The sequence below is a fragment of the Perna viridis genome, chromosome 7 (genome assembly GCF_037379345.1).
Source record: "Perna viridis isolate PV_CMFRI_1.1 ecotype Kerala chromosome 7, ASM3737934v1, whole genome shotgun sequence".
Lineage (NCBI taxonomy): Eukaryota > Metazoa > Mollusca > Bivalvia > Mytilida > Mytilidae > Perna > Perna viridis.
The window spans coordinates 40,351,344-40,373,548 of record NC_142451.1 but is presented as its reverse complement, the minus strand read 5'-3'; the positions used below and the strand labels follow the sequence as shown (position 1 = coordinate 40,373,548).

Sequence of the window (22,205 nt, the reverse complement as noted above, 5' to 3'; positions counted from 1 at the left end):
GATTGATATTTTTGCGAAATAAAGTAAACACAAGTTTTAAAATGATGTCACATAATATATATAACGGCTGTCTAATATTTTAGTGATTATGCATAATTCCTAAAAATCTCAGTAATTATATATATAATTTCTAAACATGCAAATTATTATATATACATTTTTTACTGAATTATTCAGTTTTAAAGGTTTCAAAGAATGTAAACTAATAGTATCTTTAATTATTTTTTTCCCGATTTATTATCCGAAGGAATACTTAGAATACTAACGTTGCAATCACACTAGAAAAAATTAGATCAACAACCGCTGTCTCTCATACTGATTCTTTATTTTCAAAATTTCACCACTTTTATAAATTTATAAATTCGTCCCTTAGACTTATCCTTACATTTAAATTTTCGGAATTCCGAGGGAAAAAAAGTCACTGTGTATTGGTTAATCCATTACCAAAGTAATTTAACCCCGCCGAATTTTTTATGCCTTTCTCAAGTCAGGAATTTCTTATGTCTATGTGTCTTGTTTCGTGTTCATTTTCAGTTTACTTTTATACTGCTGCATGGAATATATAGAAACAGCTGTTTCGCTGTACCTGTGTATAATGGTGTTTCGGGCTAGCTGCAGCCAGTCTAATGATGTGAGGGTTTTCTCGTCGTTCATTGAAGACCAATATGGGTAGCCTTTTGACATTTTTTTATCCCGGTGCTTTGACATATTCACCATATCCATTCTCTTTATATGTGTATGTGTTTATTTGTAGACCCGTGAATTTCTCAGATGTTTTATTTTCTGATCCATAAACTTCACCGAATTTCACCAAATAGTGTTTTATTTTCTGACCCTCAAACTTACAAGGATTTTAATAATGTTTTAAAAAAATGTTAAAAGGTTAAGACAAACAGAAATGCATGGCATCAAACAAACCGATATCATTAATTTGATCAGCACCGATCAGTTAAATCTCTTGACAATATACCTGTGTATAATTATAAATCTATATATGATTGTCCCGTACGTGTATGCCTTAGCTTTTGTAGTGCACAAAGCATAATATGTAATTCATTAGTCATAGTTTTAACCCAGTCTTACTGTAAATCTGTTGGGGATTAAATAATTTGCGGTGCGTGTTTATAATAACGTGCCGCTTGAATTCCATGTTATAACGGAAAAAAAAATGTTTTTTTTTTTTTGTTTTTTTTTTAAAGTTGTTAAATTTAACGAGAGCTTTATGTCGTACTGTTACTTGATTTTTTAGGAGTGTCTTGTATATGTCGTGTACAAATTGTAATTTCGTACACATTATTATTTTACATATTTTGTACAAAACTATCATCGACAAAATTTGAGACTTCTGTACAATAGTAATATTATTCCCAGCACAAATACAATTTGTACAAAAAAATATACACTTCGTAGATAGTATCTTATGTGCTGAAAAAGTTCTCAATGTTAACGAAACACTATACATTTCAGCAGCCATGGAAAGACAGTTCAGGATATTTTCCAAATAATTTACCTAATTTAAGTTGCCAAGTAACGGAAAGATAGTTTTTCCTTGTTTTAGCTACCCCGACAGGTGCTTCATTTCATCCGCGTATTTCCGGTTTATATCAAATAAATTACAAACATATTCACCTTACATTCCATTACAATTTTTATAAAATGGATATGTCATTTAAAAAGAGAACATTAATCATGAATAAGATATTTTGCACTTGTTTTTGGCAACTTTATTATAGATTTATTTTGAACGCGGAACGTTTTTCTTTAGAAGTTGTTAGGCCCGTAGATTATGCCGATTACAGGGTCAAACTCCAAATTATTCTCATTCGCTAAACGACTTAGCAGTATACTACATTTGATCTCCGATAACATGACCCTTCTGAAGTGTGCAGCTCTTTTCCTTTCAGGAGCATTTCTTTCTTACGGTGTCGGACTTTCCTGTCGCTTGACAACGCTTCTGGTCTGCAGTGCCTATTTGGTCACAGGGGGATACGAATTTGCATGGGTTGTTTTTAAAACCCTCCCTAGGGACTTTAAGTAAGTGTCTTCTGTTATATCAGTTGTGTTCGTGAAAAGGAAACACGTGACATGGTATTATGAATTTATTTAATAGTGTACCGAACATAATAATTAAAAACAAATTAGTGCACAACTGTTACTTTTTACATGTATACTTGTTACTTGAATAAATGACTATTTGATTGTTAGTACTGCTTTGTCAGACCTGATTAAACTTACATGAGTTCTGCCAGTTGATCAGGCTGTCAGCTTCTTTAATATGTGAATAAATGTGATCAGAAATAATCCAATTGCATGGAAACTAAAAAAAAAATTATGATAAAATATGTTGGTTGACATACATGTAGGTCCTGATGTTACGGCTTTCCAATGAAACTTTTTTACCAAATTCTTGTGAAGATATTAAAATGCATTTTTTTTTTGTGTTAGTTTAACATCTATTTGCCCTTATTTTTCCAAAGCTATACACATCTATGATTTGAAGCTGGAGCAGAACCCTAAAAACAAACTGGTCAAGGAGTAGTTCTCACCAGGTAGTAAGTCTCACTAAACTGACATTTGGTCCATTCCTGTGAAAATTTAAGAAAAGATGTCTATCAGATTGCTGATAATTTGCTCTAAAAAAAAGCTGTCATACATTTTTCTTAGATTTTCATTTAGGAATAAAATTTTGGTAAGGAGATTGGCATGAATTGCTTCTGTCTTGAAAACAGTGAGATGTACATGTACTCTTTGACCAATAGATGAAATCTGGAAACTGACCCAGAATGTTTAAATGGGATTTTAATAGTTTATAAAAAGATATTTCCCAATAATATACAAAATAAGGTGCAACATTTGTATACTTTATTATCAAAGAACATATGCAATACATTAAATACACAAGCAAATGTAAATGTCTGGTTCATTAATCAATCAACGTAGTAGTTGTGAAGCTACTGGTTACATGAATTGCCCTGGATGAGTAATATTCAATAGTTGACTTTATATGGTTTTGTATAGCTGCAAATCTATATATTCTTTAATAATGACACAAGTGTTTAATACATTTGTTGATGCTTATCTGGCGGGCAAATTGATAAAAAATTGTCACTCATAGAACAAAAGTTCTGCAAAATGCCAATGAGTTAATTTAAATTCACATTTATCTCCAAAACTATTAGGTTTATCAAAATTCTGACTGGATTTAAATGTTCAGCATGATGAGATCTATCTCTGGTCAAATTTTCATTTTAAACTGTTTAGCCATATTGGAGTAATTGCCCTTTTTCAACATTTTTCCCCTATTTTTAATGTTATTTCTTTCAAAAATCTCCTCTGAAACTACCAGACCAATTTGAACCAAACTTGGTATGAATGTTCTTTAGGGAATTCTGCATAGAACTGATAAGAAATTTTTGTTCCGTTGAACAATATAGTCACTGTTACTAAAAATAGAACAAAGGGGTCAGTCAGAAGTTTTTCTTGTGTATCTCCAGAACTGTTAGGTTTAGCCAAATTCTTTCAATTGCTGAAATAATCCTTTTTGTAAGGCCTACAATAGTCTGCATTGGATCAAAATTGTCGAACAAATCCTTGTAAGAATTATTGCTGTGGAAAGCTGTAATAACTTTTGTCTGCTGAAATGATCCTTATGATAAGCCCTACCAAAGTCTCCTGAGTCAAAATTGTTTGATAACTCCTTGTTAAATGTATTTCCCTTGAAAGGTAAAATTTAACCAGGTGAGCGTTTCAGGCTCTTAGGAGCCTCTTGTTTTCTTGCACACCACTGCAACTCTGTATGTTTACTCAGAACTACATTTGTACAAGTACAGTGTAGTATGTACTTGCATATGATCAGATTAAAGTGATAAAAGAGATGAAGGATATTAATGGAACTAATCTGATGTATGTTTCAGGGCACTCAAATTGTTACTTAAACTGAAATTAGATACAAAGCACAATATCCAGACCAACACTACCATACCAATAATTTTCACCAAAACAGCAAAGAAACATCCCAATAAGCCATGTCTTGTCTCGGAGGAAGGGTCTCTCACTTTCCAGAATGTAGAAGACCTATCCAATCAAATAGCAAACTATTTCCAACAGGCTGGTTACAGAAAAGGAGATGTGGTTGCACTCTGTTTTCCGGAGAATCAGTTACATTATGTATGTTACTGGTTGGGTCTGGCTAAGATTGGCGTGGTATCAGCTTTAATTAATTATAATCAGCGGGATGTAGCTTTGTCTCATTCAATTAATGCTGCAGATTCTAAAGCTATTATATATACGCCGGAGTTGTCAGATGGTAGGTTTATACAGTAATGTTTTTTTTCTTACACTATAAATCCTGTAGATTCTTGCATGTTAGTGTATTATATAAGCACTGGCCAGAGTTGTGATGTTGTAAGTTTATTTGTTGATTTTATAAAAGGGATTTAGTTTTGTCTCACCCTGTAAATGCAGTGGCGTCTGAAGTACCATTCTGTGTAAGAATCAAGCAATGGTTGGCACATCATAATTTTCAATTTGGTCTTTTTTTGCCTTAAATATATTCATTACATCTAGAAAACAACTGAACAGCTATATAAATTTATTCTGAAGCATTTGTGACGTACATGTATATAATTTTGACTGCTTTTATAAGGAAAAAGTGTGGGGAAATATTTTCGCCATTTTTCCATAGTGCATTTCAACTAAATTTGACCTATCAATATATTAAAAATGCAACTTTACAAACACTTTGACAGTAATTTCTTGGGGTTATGAGGTATAAATACTTGGATAATGCAATGAAATCTCTATTTTTTCATCATGTGCCACACTTTATACACATTTTGCAAGATTTTTAGACAGAAGAGTACTTAAATCCTTAACTTGCATGTCTGATTTGTTTAGAATTGAATGGTACATTAATTATTTTTTTTTAACATTCTATACTGTCTTTGTCAAAGGTTTCTCGTTGCTTCTATGTTTTTATTGGTACATTTGTAGCAGGGTGTATGAATCGAGTAAGATTGGAAGGTTAATCTTTTGTAACTGGTATCTTCCATAAAATCAGTAAAATTAATCTAAGCATTTGGGAATGGTGGTTTCTTTTAAAATGAAACATGATGTTTTAATATGTGCTAGCATAATGGTTTTTGAGTGTTCTCACATGTACATGTATTTCCTTCCTTGATTAATTATCTACTTGTATAATCTTTCTACATAACCTCATACAGAACACCATCAGTGCAATGCGGTATGTTCTTGCACTGGGCTCTATAACTATGTCACTGTTTTTTTTTTAAAATGAAAACATGTTTATTTGATCAAGTTGAAATGTTTCAGTTAAAACATATTACTTATAAATGCAAAACACTTTACATTTATAGGCCTGCAGCAGCGCTAAGCTTGTCGTAAAAGATGACATGTTCATTTTATCGTCCATTTCATGTTCATTGCCTGAATATGGCTGAAATATTGCTGCTCGGGTGTTAAACCCCAATAATCAATCTATCAATCAACTTTTACCAATACACTGTATATGGAAGGTGACTAGGGTTAAGTACAAATCCGTGGATATAATATTCAGACACTGCCTATTGTAAGGCGATTCATGGTGTAGAAAAAACCACCCAACAAATGATTCTTTTTTGGTCTACATATGCTATATTTTAATGTAACAATAGTCCTTTTTTGTATATAAATCAGTACTTTTGGGAAAACCACACTTTAACCTTCTATTAAAATCAACCAAATCAAATCAAGAAAGATAACTCTTGCAAAGTGCTGATTTCATGTACAATCTACCTCTATATAATGTTTATCTCAAAAGCACAAAACACAAATGTAAAACTAAGACTGTTTATGTGGTCGGTAACTGATTCTGAAGGAGAAATAAAAGTGAATTTGGTGGCTTATTGACATGCATGAATCACCTCCTGTCAGATTTTTATAAAGACTCCTACTAAATAACACGCTACTTGTCAGGTGACAGGGCTACTAAATAACACGCTACTTGTCAGGTGGCAGGGTTACTAAATAACACGCTACTTGTCAGGTGACAGGACTACTAAATAACACGTTACTTGTCAGGTGGCAGGACTACTAAATAACACGCTACTTGTCAGGTGACAGGGCCTTTTCAATTAAGTAAACCACTTTAACAGACTTACTAAATGATAGTTTACCAATTAGCTCAACAGAAAACCATATAAAGAAATTCCATTGCATTCGCTTGGGATGCTACATTCTTGTAAGAAAACGGTATGACAGTAGATAAGTCAGAACATACAGACTACAATAAACTTTAAGAGTAGAGATGAGGGGAATTGGTATCTAAAAGAGAACTGATAAATCAGGCTGAGAAACTTGATTAAAAACCAATTACAGACTGAACTGACCAATCAGAGTGACTTTCGTTAGCCTGAACTGACCAGTCAGAGCGACTATTGTTAGACTGAACTGCATAATCAGAGTGACTATTGTTATTCAGAAGTAATGAACAAAGACTTGATCCTCAAACACATTGAGTCCATTTAAAAAAAAAGAGACTCTAACAATGGAACCAAAATCTATTGATTTCAGTTCACAACTTAGTGCATCAGTAACAAAATCATTTAACAATAATGTAATATGAACTTTGAGCAAAGTCATGTGTTGGTGTAAAAACAGCACAGTCACTTCCATTTCACTTGATTTTAAATTATTTAGATGACTTACTTGATTACCTCGTATAAGTATAATGCCTATTTTGTTTGCCTTTTAAGCTTTAGCTGATGTATTGCCACAGATATCAAATAAAGTGAAGTTTTATTGTGCAAAGAACATGACACCAAATTCTGTTCTTTCTCCTACAATGTTACAACCTGAGCTCGATAGGAGCCCTACCTACTCTCCACCGCAGGTTAAAGTTGGATATACAGGTAAGTTAGGCCAAGAAAAAGTAGTTACTTGATTCGTCATCTCTCTTGAGATTGTATCACATATAAATGAAAATAAAACAGAAAAGCACCTCTTCACATTATGTTGTTTTTATGGTTGTAAATAATTTGAAAAATGCTCTCATCTTTTTTTTTTTGCAATAAACTAATAAGAAATGCCTTTTCTCCTTCTTTAGCTCTCATTAAAAATGGAACCAAGAAATTAAATGTGCATAGCCTTAAAGTAATATTATCATTTATAACATAACCATCTTGTTGAACATTTTCATTGCTACTAAAAATACATTCACATTTATTCCAAGAAATAAACTTGATTGTTTATCGTAAATGATATCAATGCATTTTTGTCCCCTTTCAAAAAGGGACTTAGGTTTGCACTCCGTCCGTCCGTCTGTCAGTCAGTCCGTCAGTCACACTTGGTTTTCCGGACTTTTTTTTGTAATGCCTCATCCAATTGATTTCATATTTGGTATATAGTCTTATCATGACAAGTTACAAGTTAATTTGGAATTATGTTACCGTTGAATGATTTTTACGGAAGTTATGGCCCTTGGACATAGAAAATTTCATGAAATTTTAGGTTTTCTGGACTTTTTTTGTAATGCCTCATCCAATTGATTTCATATTTTGTATATACTCTTATCATGACAAGTTACAAGTTAACTTCGAATAATGTTACGGTTGAATGATTTTTACAGAAGTTGTGTCCCTTGGACATAGAAAATTTTATGAAATGTTATGTTTTCCAGACTTTTCTTTGTAATGCTTCATCCAATTAATTTCATATTTGTTAGCTAGTCTTATCATGACAAGTTAAAAATTAAATTTAAATATTATTGCGGCAAAATGGTTTATATGGAACTTATGGCCCTTTGACATAGAAAATTACATAATTTTTTGTGTTTCATCATTTTGATGCAAATTGCTGCTGTCATTCTTGAGTTATTTGCCCTTTAATTCATAATAACTAAGTTTTTTCAACTTTCCAGTTGATAGAAAGAGAATGTCTTTATGCAGCTTTCTGTAATGCAAAAATTTTTATTATCTACTGTAAAATGAAGCTCAGGTTTGATTTTGATGGAATTTATTTTTGCTGTTCAAGAGTTATTTTCTCTCGATTGTTAAAAAATAACACCATCCATTGTTAGTTTACATATATAAAAAAATCTCATAAAGGCAATGAGTTCAAAGGCCGAAAGGGGACACTGTATTGCATCAGCAATACTGTTAGAATGCTTATTATAGTACTATTGCATGAAGTATAACTTATAAAAAAGCCAATTAGGAACATTGACAGACTTTTGTTGTAAGAAACTTTTAGAAAGTTGCCAGGATTTTGCATTGAATAATGATGTTGTTTTTAATGCTTAAAATGTCATTTTTCTATCAAAATTTTGTAGAGTTTAAAGACAATAACATTGTACTAACTTGACGAAACCTGTGATAATGAATTGGGCTAGAACAGGTGAAAATACTTGGCACAGCCTCACATTTTCCCACGGTTTTAAGCTTTATCTGTATATATGTCAGATCAGTGCACTGTTATTGTCTATATAAGGTTCTTTTGGAATAGAAAATGCAATGGTTTTGAAAACTAACAACATTATGATTGATTTAAGGTTGTAATTCACTTTTGGCTATATACATTTTTAGTAGTGGTTTTTTTTTCAAATTTCGTAATTAATTATTCATATTGGTCAAGTAACTTTCTTATAGTGATAAAGAGAGAGAAATTCATAAATAAACTTTCAATATTAAAATTTTAAGTTGTAATAAATTATTAACCTGACCAGAATTTAGTTGCAAGTATTGTAAATGCATGATAGTACATGTACATTGTACTTTAGAATTATAATAGTTATTCCTTCATGAAGTGTCACATATGATTCTTGCATGTTACTCATTTTGTATGATAATCAGATTGAAATCATGTGATTTTCATATATAAAATATTAGCTTGCTTACATATGATTATCATATACAAAAATATATTTGAAATGATTATATATAAATTAAAACATATGTTAATCATATCCTGTGGGATTCATATGAGCATATGTTGATTTTCACACAATTTTATGTATATCATGCAGGATTCATGTAATCATATGTTTCATTTCATTTGATCCTCATATGTAAATATTGGCTTGCCATATAACTGAAGCATTAGTTAGTCATATGTTATCTGAAGCATGTGTTAATCATACGTAAACTGAAGCATATGTTAATCATACCATGCTTGATTCATATGATAATCATGTGTTGCATTTCACACGATTTTCATTTGTGTCACTTTCGGCTGTGTATACTATTGTTATTCTTTAATAATGACAAATGATATTGTAATACTTTTTTTTTTCCACTATTTCAGAAAAGCTATTTTATGTGTACACATCTGGAACAACAGGTCTACCAAAGGCTGCCATTATTAGTCATTCAAGGTAAATAAATATGACTGATAAAACTGGTTGACATTAAGTGTTCATTCCAGACTCCGCCCTTGCGCCATTGGCGCATATATTTCTTGCATGGCACACAAAAAGTGTGGCATATGGGCCCAGTGGGCGCACACTGTTATGTACGTTGATCTCTGAATTTCCCGATTTTTTTGGTTCCGTGTTAGGACGCGTATTGGAAGTCAAAAATGATTAAATGAAACTACAGGTGGTGTGCAGGGGACATGATCATTTCCCCTGATCCTATTGACGGGACTTAGTAAATTTCAGATCAGCAGACTGACTGAAAACAAACAGACATGGCTGGCGAACCTAGAATCAAGAATTTCAAGTGAAGATGAAACTGTTCATTGTCCGTGGGCCAGGTTCGATATGATCCCGATAAGAACAGAAAGATTCCAAGTGGAGCTGCTACATCAAATTACAATTTGAATCAACACAATGCCGTAATTATGAAAAAAGAAACATATACTAGTATTTCTTTTTATTCATTTGGAGTTTATGTATCTCTGTTACCTCTCACCTAAAATGAAACTATAAAGTGTATACAAACCTGAGGTTAACTTATTTGTTGGTTGAATCTTTCCTGCTATGTAAAAATGACCGTTATAAAACTGCCATATTGGCCCCCTTTATTCTGAAAATGACCCGCTGTTTGGCTGTCAAGGGGGCCACTGGCCCCCTTTTGCAATTTTCTGGAATGAACACTGGGCATTTCATAAATGACCTTTCATTCATGCAGTGTGATCGTAATATCATTACAGTATACAAAAACTTTGTGGAACTTAAATTAATGAAGCGTTGTGTATTATCTCTTAAAAAAACATGTTCTGGAGGGAACTTGAGTATGAAATGTGGTAGGTGTACCTAGATTCTCAGATTTATACAATTATTATATGTAGAATATATGGCACTAGAAACAAAACTGATGTTATTTTCAGTGTGTAATTCATATAGAAATGCCACTGTTCATTAAAATGTCACCAAGTCACTTTCAAGTTATGTAGAGGGACACAGCGGCACCCAGAGTGGTGTGGTGGTCTTTGAGGGCAGGAGGTGGTCTTTTAGCCTAGAAGCAGTGCCTGCCCATTTCTATCTAGTGAGGACATTGAATTTTGTATCATTTGATGCATCAGTTGCTTCATTGTCAATTTCGAGTTCAAAGGGAAAGTGATTCTGTTTTTATTTTTTTTCATGTATTTTATGATTGATTGACATAAAAATGTTGGTACACGTTATGTTTAATTTTGTTAACTTGTTTCAACGAGACTTACAAAAGCTTTTTGATAACTGTCATTGTAACTCTGTGTTAAAGAATAATCAATGAGTCAAGGTTATAGCGGTAATCAAAAAAATGTAATCCGGGGACAAAGACCAGACATGGAAAATAGACATACACAACAAAGAACATGAAGTAACTAAAACCATACATACATACAAAGTAGCAAAAGCAAATGAGCAACTCAGACTCCACTAAAAACTGGAAGCATGGACAAGGTAGGATAAGCGTCCTCTGCTTTTCTAGAAACACCCGCCGAGTTGCTCATAAAAAGTCAAGTCAAGTCAAAGAAGCCAATTACTTATACTTTTATTACCAGAATTTTACTTCTTGTTAATAATTTTTGTTTCATTTACAATTTCTTTGCATTACTAATTACTAATTGTTAATTTCCAGTTTTTGTCTGTCTTGCAGGTTTTACTACATGACAGTTGGTGCAAGCACCATGGCAAATGTGACTTCAGATGATGTTCTATATGATACTCTACCTCTCTATCACACTGCGGGTGGAGTTATTGGAGTTGGATGTATGATGGTTCTTGGTTGTACTCTAGTTATCAGAAAGAAATTCTCTGCTAGTAGATTTTGGGATGATTGTGTACAGTACAGATGTACAGTAAGTTGTTTTATTATATACATAGCTGTGAATTCAGTTATCAAATGTTGCATTTGTAATGAATATCGATAATTTCATATGTGAAATATGTTTCTTTTTCAGTCTCTGACATTTTCCTGCCAAAATTTCTTTTTATTCACTCTTTCCAAAAAAAAAAAAAAAAACTACCTTATAATTCTCCACAGATTCTCATTTGCACCATTAGTATTGTTACTTTTTTACTGGTCTTCTGTAGTGATTTTTTCAATTTTTTTTAAAAGGTACTATTGCTTTCAATTTTGGAATAAAACAGGCAAATTTAAAACCAAAGTGGCAAATCTACAAGTACATTCATCATACATCTGGTCTTATGAGCCCCTAAGTCAATGTGTTTCTTGACAAAAAATGACTTTTATGTCACATCGCAAAAAAATTAATACAAATGTTGCAGGATTTGGGAATTTTAGTAAAAAATTGGTAAAATTATCATGCTTTTAGCGTTATATAGGTTCTAATTCATATGTAGAAACGTCACTGCTAAGTTAGAGTGAACATGTTGTCTGTGGAAGACTTATTCTCCTTTGTCCTGGTGCCCTTCATACATGTAATAATAAAAGATATAAGAAAATTTACTTTGTTGAAAACGTAATAATTGATTCAGTTTTATTTGTGACAAAGAATTTTTGCTATGAGAAGTTGGAATATGTTCTCAGTATCACTTCTATTAATTTTCGCGGTGTACTGAATTTCGCTTTTTTCACAGTGGACAGAAAACAGTGGAAAATTGTACCCACAAAATTGATTTTAACACCATCTGATTATACATTATAGTTTCTAAAAGTGTGAAAATTGATACTCGCAAATATGTTTATTTCACAGAATCCACGAAAATTGGTAACCACGAAAATTATTATATTTACAGTACTGTTTTAACCTAGTCTGTAACAGTTTTTTCTGTTAGTTTTTTCACTAAATACTCATCACAGCAGCTTGAAATTTTAATAAGTTCTTTCTGTAGGTTTGCTGTATGCAAGGATCTATTTTTGGAAAAAAATTGGCATCTTTTTATTTTACCTAGGACTTTATTTATGTTTTTACTTTATATTTTTGAAAGTTAAAAATTTTGTTTCTCTTTTCCCAGATACTACTTGTCACAGCAGCTTGAAATTTTAAAAATTCTTCCTGACAGGAGTATCACTAGTGAGTTATTGCTCACAGATTTCTTGTTTTACATACAGTTCAAAAATGACATTCAAAAAGAGATGTACCTGTAAACTTTGAGGACTGAAGTAAGTAACTTCAAAACAAAGGGAAACAAATCAAACTGTTTTATTGTTTTATTTTAGGCTGCCCAGTACATAGGTGAAATCTGTAGATATTTATTAGCGACTCCAGCCAAACCATCTGATAATCAGCACAAAGTTAGGGTCATGTTTGGTAATGGGTTGAAGCCAGAAATATGGACCAAGTTCCAAAACCGATTTGGTGTAAAACAAATGGGAGAGTTCTATGGTGCAACAGAAGGCAACTGCAATACTAGTAAATATACAGTCAAACCTATGAAGCTTGAACTCCATAACCATAGAAATGTGTTAGAATTATCAGAAGTTCGAGAAACTGAAGCTCAAAAGATTTCTAGATTTATTTTGTTCTGTGAATTCATGTAGAATATCTTATCATGTATGTTTTTCCAGTAATATTTGGTTTTCTATCTTGTCAAAGTTCTTGTAGTTTTGAATATAACATGTAAATAATTATTTGAGAATACTACATACATGTATGTAGAAAGGTTGAAAAGTTCTGAAGCAGTAATGAAATAAAAAATAAGAGAAATTTAATATTAAACCTGCTGTGTTGTTGTATTATCATTTTTCTATTTGTACAGTGAACCCAGATAACACAGTAGGAGCAGTAGGTTTTACCACAATGATTGCCCCCTTCCTGTACCCTATCACGCTGGTTAGATTTGATAAAAACACTGGGGAATATCTCAGAGACAGGAATGGTATCTGTATTAAAGCTAAGCCTGGTAAGTTGACCTTGTTACACTCCACCCTCCTCATCCTCCTCTATGAAAAGTGGGAGGTATATAAAAATCATGCTGTCCTTTCTTCGGTTAGTCTGTTCATTTTTTTGTCCCTGTTCTTATTCACAACACAAAAATTTAGTTTAAATGTAATTCTTTTTATATCATTCAATACTTCTTTTATAACGAGTAATATGTTTCTTGCAGTTATTCAACTCAATAATATTACATTCTGTTATATCTGCAAAATAGAATTAAGATCTAGTCTCAAATCAATTGAAGATTTGAGGTACTTCTTTTTGGTCTTGAGAGATGTTTAGTTTCTGCATATTAGGAAATGTTATTTTACATCACATTATCTTTGAATATTTGTTTATGCTACAATTTTCACTAAGATCAAAAACCTTAGTGCTTACTGTACCTTGATTAACTTAATAAAACTAACTTTCACAAATTCTTTATTACATGATGCCATTGTACTAATCATATTTTGTTTTTCCAACTAAATGACTTTTTGGGGTTCCTCATGCAAACATGGACTTTGTCACTTGTTGACTACAGTGAACCATCCTCTTTTCCACAATTTAGTAAAATATAGAAAAGATGTTAAATTTTTTATGTAAGGACCAGCACATGAAGATTAAATATCACAAAAAAAATTGTAATGATGAAAATTATAGGGTTAGATACATTTTTCTTTGTTGTTGGAATACTCAATAGTTTTCATTTTATGCTAATCTATACCGTTTCACTCACTAATTTTAGGTGAACCAGGAGAACTTGTAGGAAAGATTGTCAAAGGGGATGCTCTACGTGAATTTGATGGCTACGTGAGTCGCCAAGCTAGTGATAAAAAAGTGTGTACTGATGTTTTTAGAAAGGGTGATCTGGCATTTCTTACTGGTAAGTTAATGTTTAATAATACAGTAAGGATTTCAATCTAAGTCAGTATTGGTGACTTATTTTGCCTAAATAAATAAGCTAAGTAGTTTTGCCACCTTTTTCCAGTGTGAAGAATACTGTTTTGTAGACAATGTTAAAGTTCATTGAATAAAACTCCTTTTTGTTTTTTTATTGCTTGCACAATATTTTAAAAACGAAAAAGGGGGTTCGACCTATCATTGGCTTTAGCCCATGTGTTATACTTTTTATTGAAAAATAACTATCTGTTTACTTTTAGGTGATGTTCTTATCATGGACAAGTTTGGGTATTTCTATTTCCAAGATAGAACGGGTGATACATTCCGATGGCGAGGAGAAAATGTTTCAACATATGAAGTAGAATCTATAATTAGTAACCATATTCATCTGAAAGATTCTGTTGTCTATGGTGTAGAGGTCAAAGGTCAGTTCTAGTCTATATATATAGTAACCCACTACATTTTAAAAATATGATGCACTTAATGTTGTTTTCATTGACCTTCAACCTTTAGATTTATTGAATGATCATAAGAAATGACGTTTACGATCTCTTATGAAATTATTTTATAGCGTTCAAAACGGATATGCTATTGTAGTAGATTTGAATTTAGATTTATAATACCTTATATATTACATATTATGCATGTATAATTAAGATTTAGCTAACGTATAACACCACTTCCGCCTTTTCATTTTAACCTTGACCTTTGGTCTTATTACAGGTGTAGAGGGTAAAGCAGGGATGGCTACTATTGTAGATGAAGCTGGAAACCTTGACCTTGAATCACTATACAAAGCTTTACAAAAATCTTTACCTCCTTACGCTCGTCCTGTTTTTATAAGACTTGCTTCTAGTGTTGATACTACAGGTGAGTTATTATAAGTATGTGAGTTATTATAGGTGAGTTATTATAGGTGAGTTATTATAAGTATGTGAGTTATTATAGGTGAGTTATTATAAGTATGCGAGTTATTATAAGTGAGTTATTATAAGTATGTGAGTTATTATAGGTGAGTTATTATAAGTGAGTTATTATAAGTATGTGAGTTATTATAAGTGAGTTATTATAAGGATGTGAGTTATTATAAGTAGGTGAGTTATTATTGGTGAGTTATCATAGGTGAGTTATTATAAGTATGTGAGTTATTATAGGTGAGTTATTATAAGTAGGTGAGTTATTATAAGTGAGTTATTATAGGTGAGATATTATAAGTGAGTTATTATAAGTATGGGAATATGCAGTTATTTTAGATATGAAGGTCAAGACAGGATGTAACACTGTTATTCATAGTAAGCCTGTAAAAACGAATCTTCGAAACATGAAGGTCTATCTGTCCGTCCGTCCATCTCTGTCTGTCTGTCCAAACTATTTTCTAATCAGCTTGCAACATTGTTATGATACTGTTTGGGATGTAATATTACTACATGGAAATGTGCATACTGTAAGGTATTCATGTTTGGACAAATGGCTGTTGAAATTAGGCTTTTATCAGCAAAACTTGGTCTCATGCATTGTCCACAACTTCTCAATGACTTGCAATATTATGAAAATTAATGGGGTGATAGATTACCATTTTTGGATGTGCATAATGTCAGGAATTTATGTTTGGGCAAAGACTATAGAAATGATGGCTGTTGCACTTGAGTGTTTTTCATCAAAACTTAGTCTTATATGTTGCCCACAACTCCTACCCAACGACTTGCAGGATAATTATGAAACCATATGTTTAAAGTAATTTGCAGTCATATTCAGTCATTGTGTTGTCAACTACAAAAAACAGTACAGATTATGGTTTGGATATTGGGTGTTCTAGAAATGGCAGCTAAAGTGTGTGTCAAAAGTGCTTAGTCATTTCACCATAATAGTTGTATCCAATATTAATCGTGCATCCACATCAGTCCCCAAATGTACAGGGTTCAACAGGTTGTGGGGAGTATTAGGCGAGTTAGAGGCAGTGTCTAGTTATCATAATATTACCACCTAATAAAAATCATTTATTGTCCCCCACCCCAATGGGGAATGGGACATAGAAATACTGGTGTCAAATTTTACAGGAGTTATTGGACTTTGTTGAACTTGTACATACTACACTATAGAAACACTTTGTGGATGTAGCTTAAATGTGTTCAGATTTTGTAGGAATGTTAGTTCCCATATATAAGTGATCATAATTTTACTGCAATTTTTAGGCTTTTGTGCTTAAACTTTTGTATTCATCAGCGGGGACATTTGGCTGCACATAGCAATCTTGTTTGGGTGGGATTAATTTTCACGGAAATCTGTTCAGGGGAACCTGTTTTGTAGGAGGAAAGACAATTAAAAATCACAGATTTATGCCTGTTTGCCTATATTGTAATGCCATTTTTTGTTGGATTTCCTGCAAACTTGGTTGAAGAATTGCCCACCATAAAAACTGTGATAGGGTGATTTTCATAGAACTAGTGAGTGTCTAATATAAAGATGCATTTTTATGTCTTTGTGTGCGATGTTATAAGGTTCTTTCATCTAATCATACATTTTCTTCTATTCAAGGAACTCATAAACTGAAGAAAGTAGACCTAGCCAAAGAAGGATTTTGTCCTAGTATAGTGAAAGATCGTTTATACTATCTGAACAGTAAAACTCAACAGTATGAGTCATTGACTGAACAAATTTACAATGACATTATGAGTGGAAAAATCAGATTGTAATATTGTATCTGTCCATAATCAAAGTTCATTATAGATATCCTAGTTTTTCATGTTTTAAAAGGAGAAGTGACATTTAGTAGTAATATTGGCCCTCTATTCTAGTGATGAAATGTTAACTATAAATATCCTGCTTTTTATACCCTAAAAAAAAGATGTTATGTAAAATAATGACATTAGAACGAAAGGTCATCATATTTTGTTTCCTGTTTAGTTTGTAAAAATGTTTTGGAGGAAAAAAAATGTTTACCTGATTGGCGTAAATTTGGCATGTGACGTTTAGTTGTTTGAAAATGGCAGGTACTGATAGTATAAGTCTCAATATTGACTGTTTATCCATTTCTACACTATTACCGTAATTGCATTAGTTGTAATACTCATAATAAGTATGTCAATGGTACATGTTGATCCTCATGTCCATATGTGTCCTTTTTTCCTCTGTTCATCCCTTACACTTCATTTCCAGAGGATGTATAAATAACTGCTCAACCAATTTTCCTTTATCTTTTAGACATGCTTTTAGAACTATTGTGTAAATTGCATGAAATATGACCCTTTTTTCCATTTAAAAAAAATTGGTATATATGGTTATCTGTGATTACCACGTAATTGTATTGTATAACAGTATTTTGTATTATTTCTTCGAAGGGGAAGATAGTTTTAGTTGATAATTAGGACTTAATTTCATATTCACATGTTTATGAGGAGTAAGATTGTATCATCTATATGGGATGCTTGTTCACAATCTATTTATGTAAATTGAATTCCTTACTTGTATATTTCATGTTTGATGTTGGATAGTTTTTTTGAAAGATGAAGGAAAATACATTTTTGTTCTCATCCTCACTCATCGTTCTATGTGATACGTGTTAAGGGAGAGTAGAATTGTAAGTACATGTATCAGATATCTGTCCTGAATGTGTTGTGATATTTTGCCTATCCAATGGGCTGTAACTTGACTTATTAATCAAGTATTGTAGAGGTAATTATGTTTGATGGTTGAATTTTTCACTTATCTGGTTAAGAAACTATTCATGGATATCAATTTTCCTGCTTCAAATAACGTGAGTGATATACAGTGTACTCTAAGAACTGATTTATAAAGATATTATATTTTGTATTTCATTTATCTACCATAAAGTGAGAATGAAGGACACCTCAAAATGTTTGTATTAATCGTAGTGTCATTGTGTCATACATGCCTGTCTGATGTTAACCTCCGCGAGGGAGTTCTCTTGCAATCCATTTGAGAATTGAAGCAGATTTCCTTTAAAGACATTCATTTCCTGTATTATTGGATTCATTAGTGAATCTGAAAAATAAATGAACATACAGATCATAACATCAGGTAACAAAAAAGTTCAAGTTACAGATAAGCAAAAAAAGTCTTAGTAGTAGAAATGTGGTGTCTGTTTTGTTGAATTTAGAATGATAAAAATCTTGTTTTTGCTGTGCACATGTGAAAAGAAGAATACACACTTGTGGGCACTATTGTGATATTTATCTGTTTTCCCATTGTTTTAATTGAACTCTTCCGGAAGATCAATGAAATTTCAGTGTGAAATTAAATTGTTTCTCTGACATCAAAAGGTTGTTCATTGACGATTTTTTAGTCATTTGACAATTTTCTTTCATTCATTCATTGAAAATTTTTGAGTCATTTTGAGCAAAATGACAAGTGTAAATTGTACTTTGAGAGAACTGTATCATCATTATGGTTTATTGTATCAAGAATGCTTTAGATCTTTGTTTTATATGCACATGTATATGAAAAATTTTTTTTTTAATAATATCAGTAGTATTATCAGCAGTAAGAATATTTGCTCAGCATGAAAATTACAGACAACTGTTTCTGCTATGAAAATCTTGGGATTAGAAAGTATGCTTCGTCGAAAAAAGGTTGGGATAGAAAGATATAAATTGTGCAGTCAAATACTGAAAATTTGCAAGCAAACTATGATAGTGGAAGATTTTTCAGGAAATAATTTTTGTGTCTTCCCCATGGACAATAATTCTGTGAGACAATGACATTTTTGCAGGAGTCTCTTGCCTGATGAGGGAGGCGTTACAAACTATGATGTCTAAATGGTCAATGAAAATAAATTATTCTCTTAGACTCTATGTCTATTGTTGAAGTTTTTTTTCAAAGAATAAGGGACATTTAGGACAAAAATTTGCCTGTTTAATATTTTGCATATACATTGTACATGTAAATGTATTGCAGTTTAAGAACATTTTGTGAAATTAATTATGTGATGTTTGTAATTGATTTAAATTTGCAATTTTCTTTTTGTCAAAAAGTGGATATTTATTATTTCATTGATTTTAAGTCTTCTGTTAAAATTCTTTAAGAACAAAATAATTTGCTTGGCTAGCACAAGTTTCTTCAATGATATTACATTTTTATAAATTTGACATTTGTACATATATATCAATAAATCAATAATCTGCATTTTATATGCCTAAAAATATCTTCTTGTAGGTTTATTTTTGTGTTATATTTATGAAATGGTGCCCTAAGATTGTGATATCAGTTTTTTCCTTTTTTTGTACTTGTAGAGATTTAGATTTTTATGATTAGTTTTGATTCATAGTGCTAAGCCCATATCAATAAATTGTGCTGGTTACAAACAGTATTCTATGGCATGACAGTATTTTTCCCTGTCTCATTATGAAATGACTATTAGGGGGCAATCATTTGATTTCTATTTTGAGGGTGTGGGTGGATCAAATTTACTGTCCAGGATTTTTTTCAGAATAATTTCTTACCTGTCAATTTATTTTTTACTCTAACCTGTACTGGATTTTTTTCCAAACTAGATCCTTATTTTTTTTCTACCCTATGGATCCCCTTTTTCATTTTATCTAATTGTTCATGCTGGATTTTTTTACCATACATCATTGTTGAAATTTGATCATAGCCCCCCTCTAAAAATCAAATGGTCACTGCCTTACTTGCTGTCAATTGCTCTGAGGTTTTTTTTGATAAATTGAAAACTGAAAATTGAAATTTTATCATAGGATTTACTATTATAGGATAAGGCACTAACCATTTTATTACTAGGTGGTTTGGCAAATATTTTGTGTGAAAAACTTCAGAGCCCAAATATTGTTTTTAGAAAAAAGCCCATATCCCCTCTTTAATAAAATGGTTTGTGCCTAATCAGCAGAACAAATATATCACATTTGTAGTTTAAAGGCAGAAATGGAAAAAAAGTGCATTTCATCTTTGGCAAGGCAGAATAAAACATTAAACTGATATGGCCTGGGGAAGACCCATTGATGTTTTCACTTAAAAAAATACTCACTTTTTACATTTCAATCATTCCATTCTTTACAGTTTTAATTTCAGATTATATATTATACTCTAGATTTATAATTTGGTTTCGCATTCCGTCTACTTTTGTGTGAATATTCATCTGTATTACATGTATTTGCGAAATTTATGTAGTTATTAAGACCAAAGTAATACATGTAAAAGATAGATACTTGTAATGCCTGCTTTATTTTGTATACAGATGTTGGATGACATGAGATTGCTTCTTTTCTTTTACTTTAGAAGCATTAAAGGTCCAGTGAAATCTGTCTAAATTGAACCCCCTTTTGGACCTTAAAATTGATTTGGTTTAGACAGGTGTTTGGTTTATCTTGATTAAAATTAAGTTAAATTGCTATGAGGATTTAAAAAAAGTGTGGTTAAGACAGGTTTTAGATTATTAAGGTATGAATTAGACTGGTTTCATTGAATTAGTTTGATGTCTGATGGTCATTTAAACAAACAAAACTTGACATCTGTGAAACATATTTTTGTCCACTGCCAAAAAATAAATATAATTTCAGTCGTTTGAATATGTGAATTAGACTGAAATTAATTTCTTCTGAATTGACAGTCCATAGGGGGCGTTATATGTTCTGCTCATGATTGGGAGTTTTTGGCAGTTAATTTCATTCAGCGCGACAGGGTCCTCTCGATTAGTCTAGTAAATTTTTTTAACGGAATTTTGTCTATCTGATATTGCTTTTTTCTTGATTATAATTCTTTTTACTGATTGATATATATGAATTTGATGAACTGATAATTACATATATTTATAATGTGCTGATTATATAATTGGTTTATAACTATATTAAACCAGCCCTCGGCTCTGTCTATTTGGTTTATAACTATATTAAACCAGCCCTCGGCTCTGTCATGTGGTTTATAACTATATTAAACCAGCCCTCGGCTCTGTCTATTTGGTTTATAACTATGTTAAACCAGCCCTCGGCTCTGTCGTGTGGTTTATAACTATATTAAACCAGCCCTCGGCTCTGTCGTGTGGTTATTCACTTTAAGTAATTTTTCTCTTATTTTGCCATATGTATGACAGATATCTAGTAGATATGCTATACGTTACTAATATGATGGTGTGATTTTGTTGTTCGTTCTCTATGGCGTTAAAGGTTGAAGAAATGTGGTGATGTTGATCTTAATATTTTTATTCCCTGAATGGGAACTGGCGAAGAAATACTTGGGTGAGTGAATCATATTTTTTGGACGCAACTCCTCAGAAACTGCTCTACAGATTTTCAAATTTTGTAGGATTGCTGGTCACCATTTGTTGTTGATCATATTTTGCTGCCATTTAGAAATGACAAACTTTTACAGGAGTTTTGGAACTGTTATACCTTTTTGGGTTGGCGGTGGACATATGGTTATTCGTAGCAATCTTGTTTATTCATGAATAATTAGTAATATGTATTCTAAAGAGCCATTTTATTGTAAGTACTTAAACAAATAAAAATAAACTAAAGTACCTGTAATATGCTGGATTGAGCAGACTTAACTTCATCACAGGAAGTTACATTTCAATTTGCAGTGGGTTTTTGTTTTTGTTTTATACTAATACATGTACTAGAATTATATGCTACCCAGATTCCTATATTATTCTTCAAATTTCAAATTTCAAAAATTTTATAACATGGAATTAATAAAGCATTTTGAAAATATATAACATCTTTATGATTTCATTGGTATTATCTACCTTAATACTACTTTTAGATGCGTTCACAAAATGCTTGATACAGTGTAAAAGATTAAGTTGAGATTAATTTTCCAGTACATGAAACGTTTAATGGTGTTCTTTAGTATGAAGATAATACTTGTTATATGAATGGTATTTTTATTAACTTCTTGTGTGCTTGTTTTCTCTTTATACTTTAGATGTGAAGTCCAAATTCCGCATGTAACATATCAATGAAAACACATGATGAAAATAAAGTTTTCTTTACAAGTTTTCTCTTGTCTTTGATTGATTCCTTTCTGCCTGTATG

General features: G+C 31.8%; 1 protein-coding gene across 1 annotated transcript; it reads left to right on the top strand.

The window, feature by feature from the left end:
- The first annotated feature begins 1,752 nt into the window (after window positions 1–1,752).
- LOC148612695 (long-chain fatty acid transport protein 4-like) lies at window positions 1,753–22,167 on the top strand. Its single transcript, XM_088594351.1, has 11 exons — window positions 1,753–2,034; window positions 3,915–4,306; window positions 6,753–6,908; window positions 9,298–9,367; window positions 11,076–11,277; window positions 12,603–12,795; window positions 13,142–13,285; window positions 14,048–14,185; window positions 14,463–14,627; window positions 14,926–15,072; window positions 16,738–22,167. The coding sequence occupies exons 1-11, from the start codon at window positions 1,787–1,789 to the stop codon at window positions 16,893–16,895; spliced, it is 2,013 nt and encodes a 670-aa protein (XP_088450477.1). The 5' UTR covers window positions 1,753–1,786; the 3' UTR covers window positions 16,896–22,167.
- The last annotated feature ends 38 nt before the right edge of the window (window positions 22,168–22,205 follow it).

Bases quoted from the DNA above. Each gene is read 5' to 3' on its own strand.
- LOC148612695 (XM_088594351.1), top strand. From the start codon at position 1,787: ATGCCGATTACAGGGTCAAACTCCAAATTATTCTCATTCGCTAAACGA. The intron at 12,796-13,141 runs GTAAATATACAG...CTATTTGTACAG, and splicing joins AGAAGGCAACTGCAATACTA to TGAACCCAGATAACACAGTA. The intron at 15,073-16,737 runs GTGAGTTATTAT...CTTCTATTCAAG, and splicing joins TTCTAGTGTTGATACTACAG to GAACTCATAAACTGAAGAAA.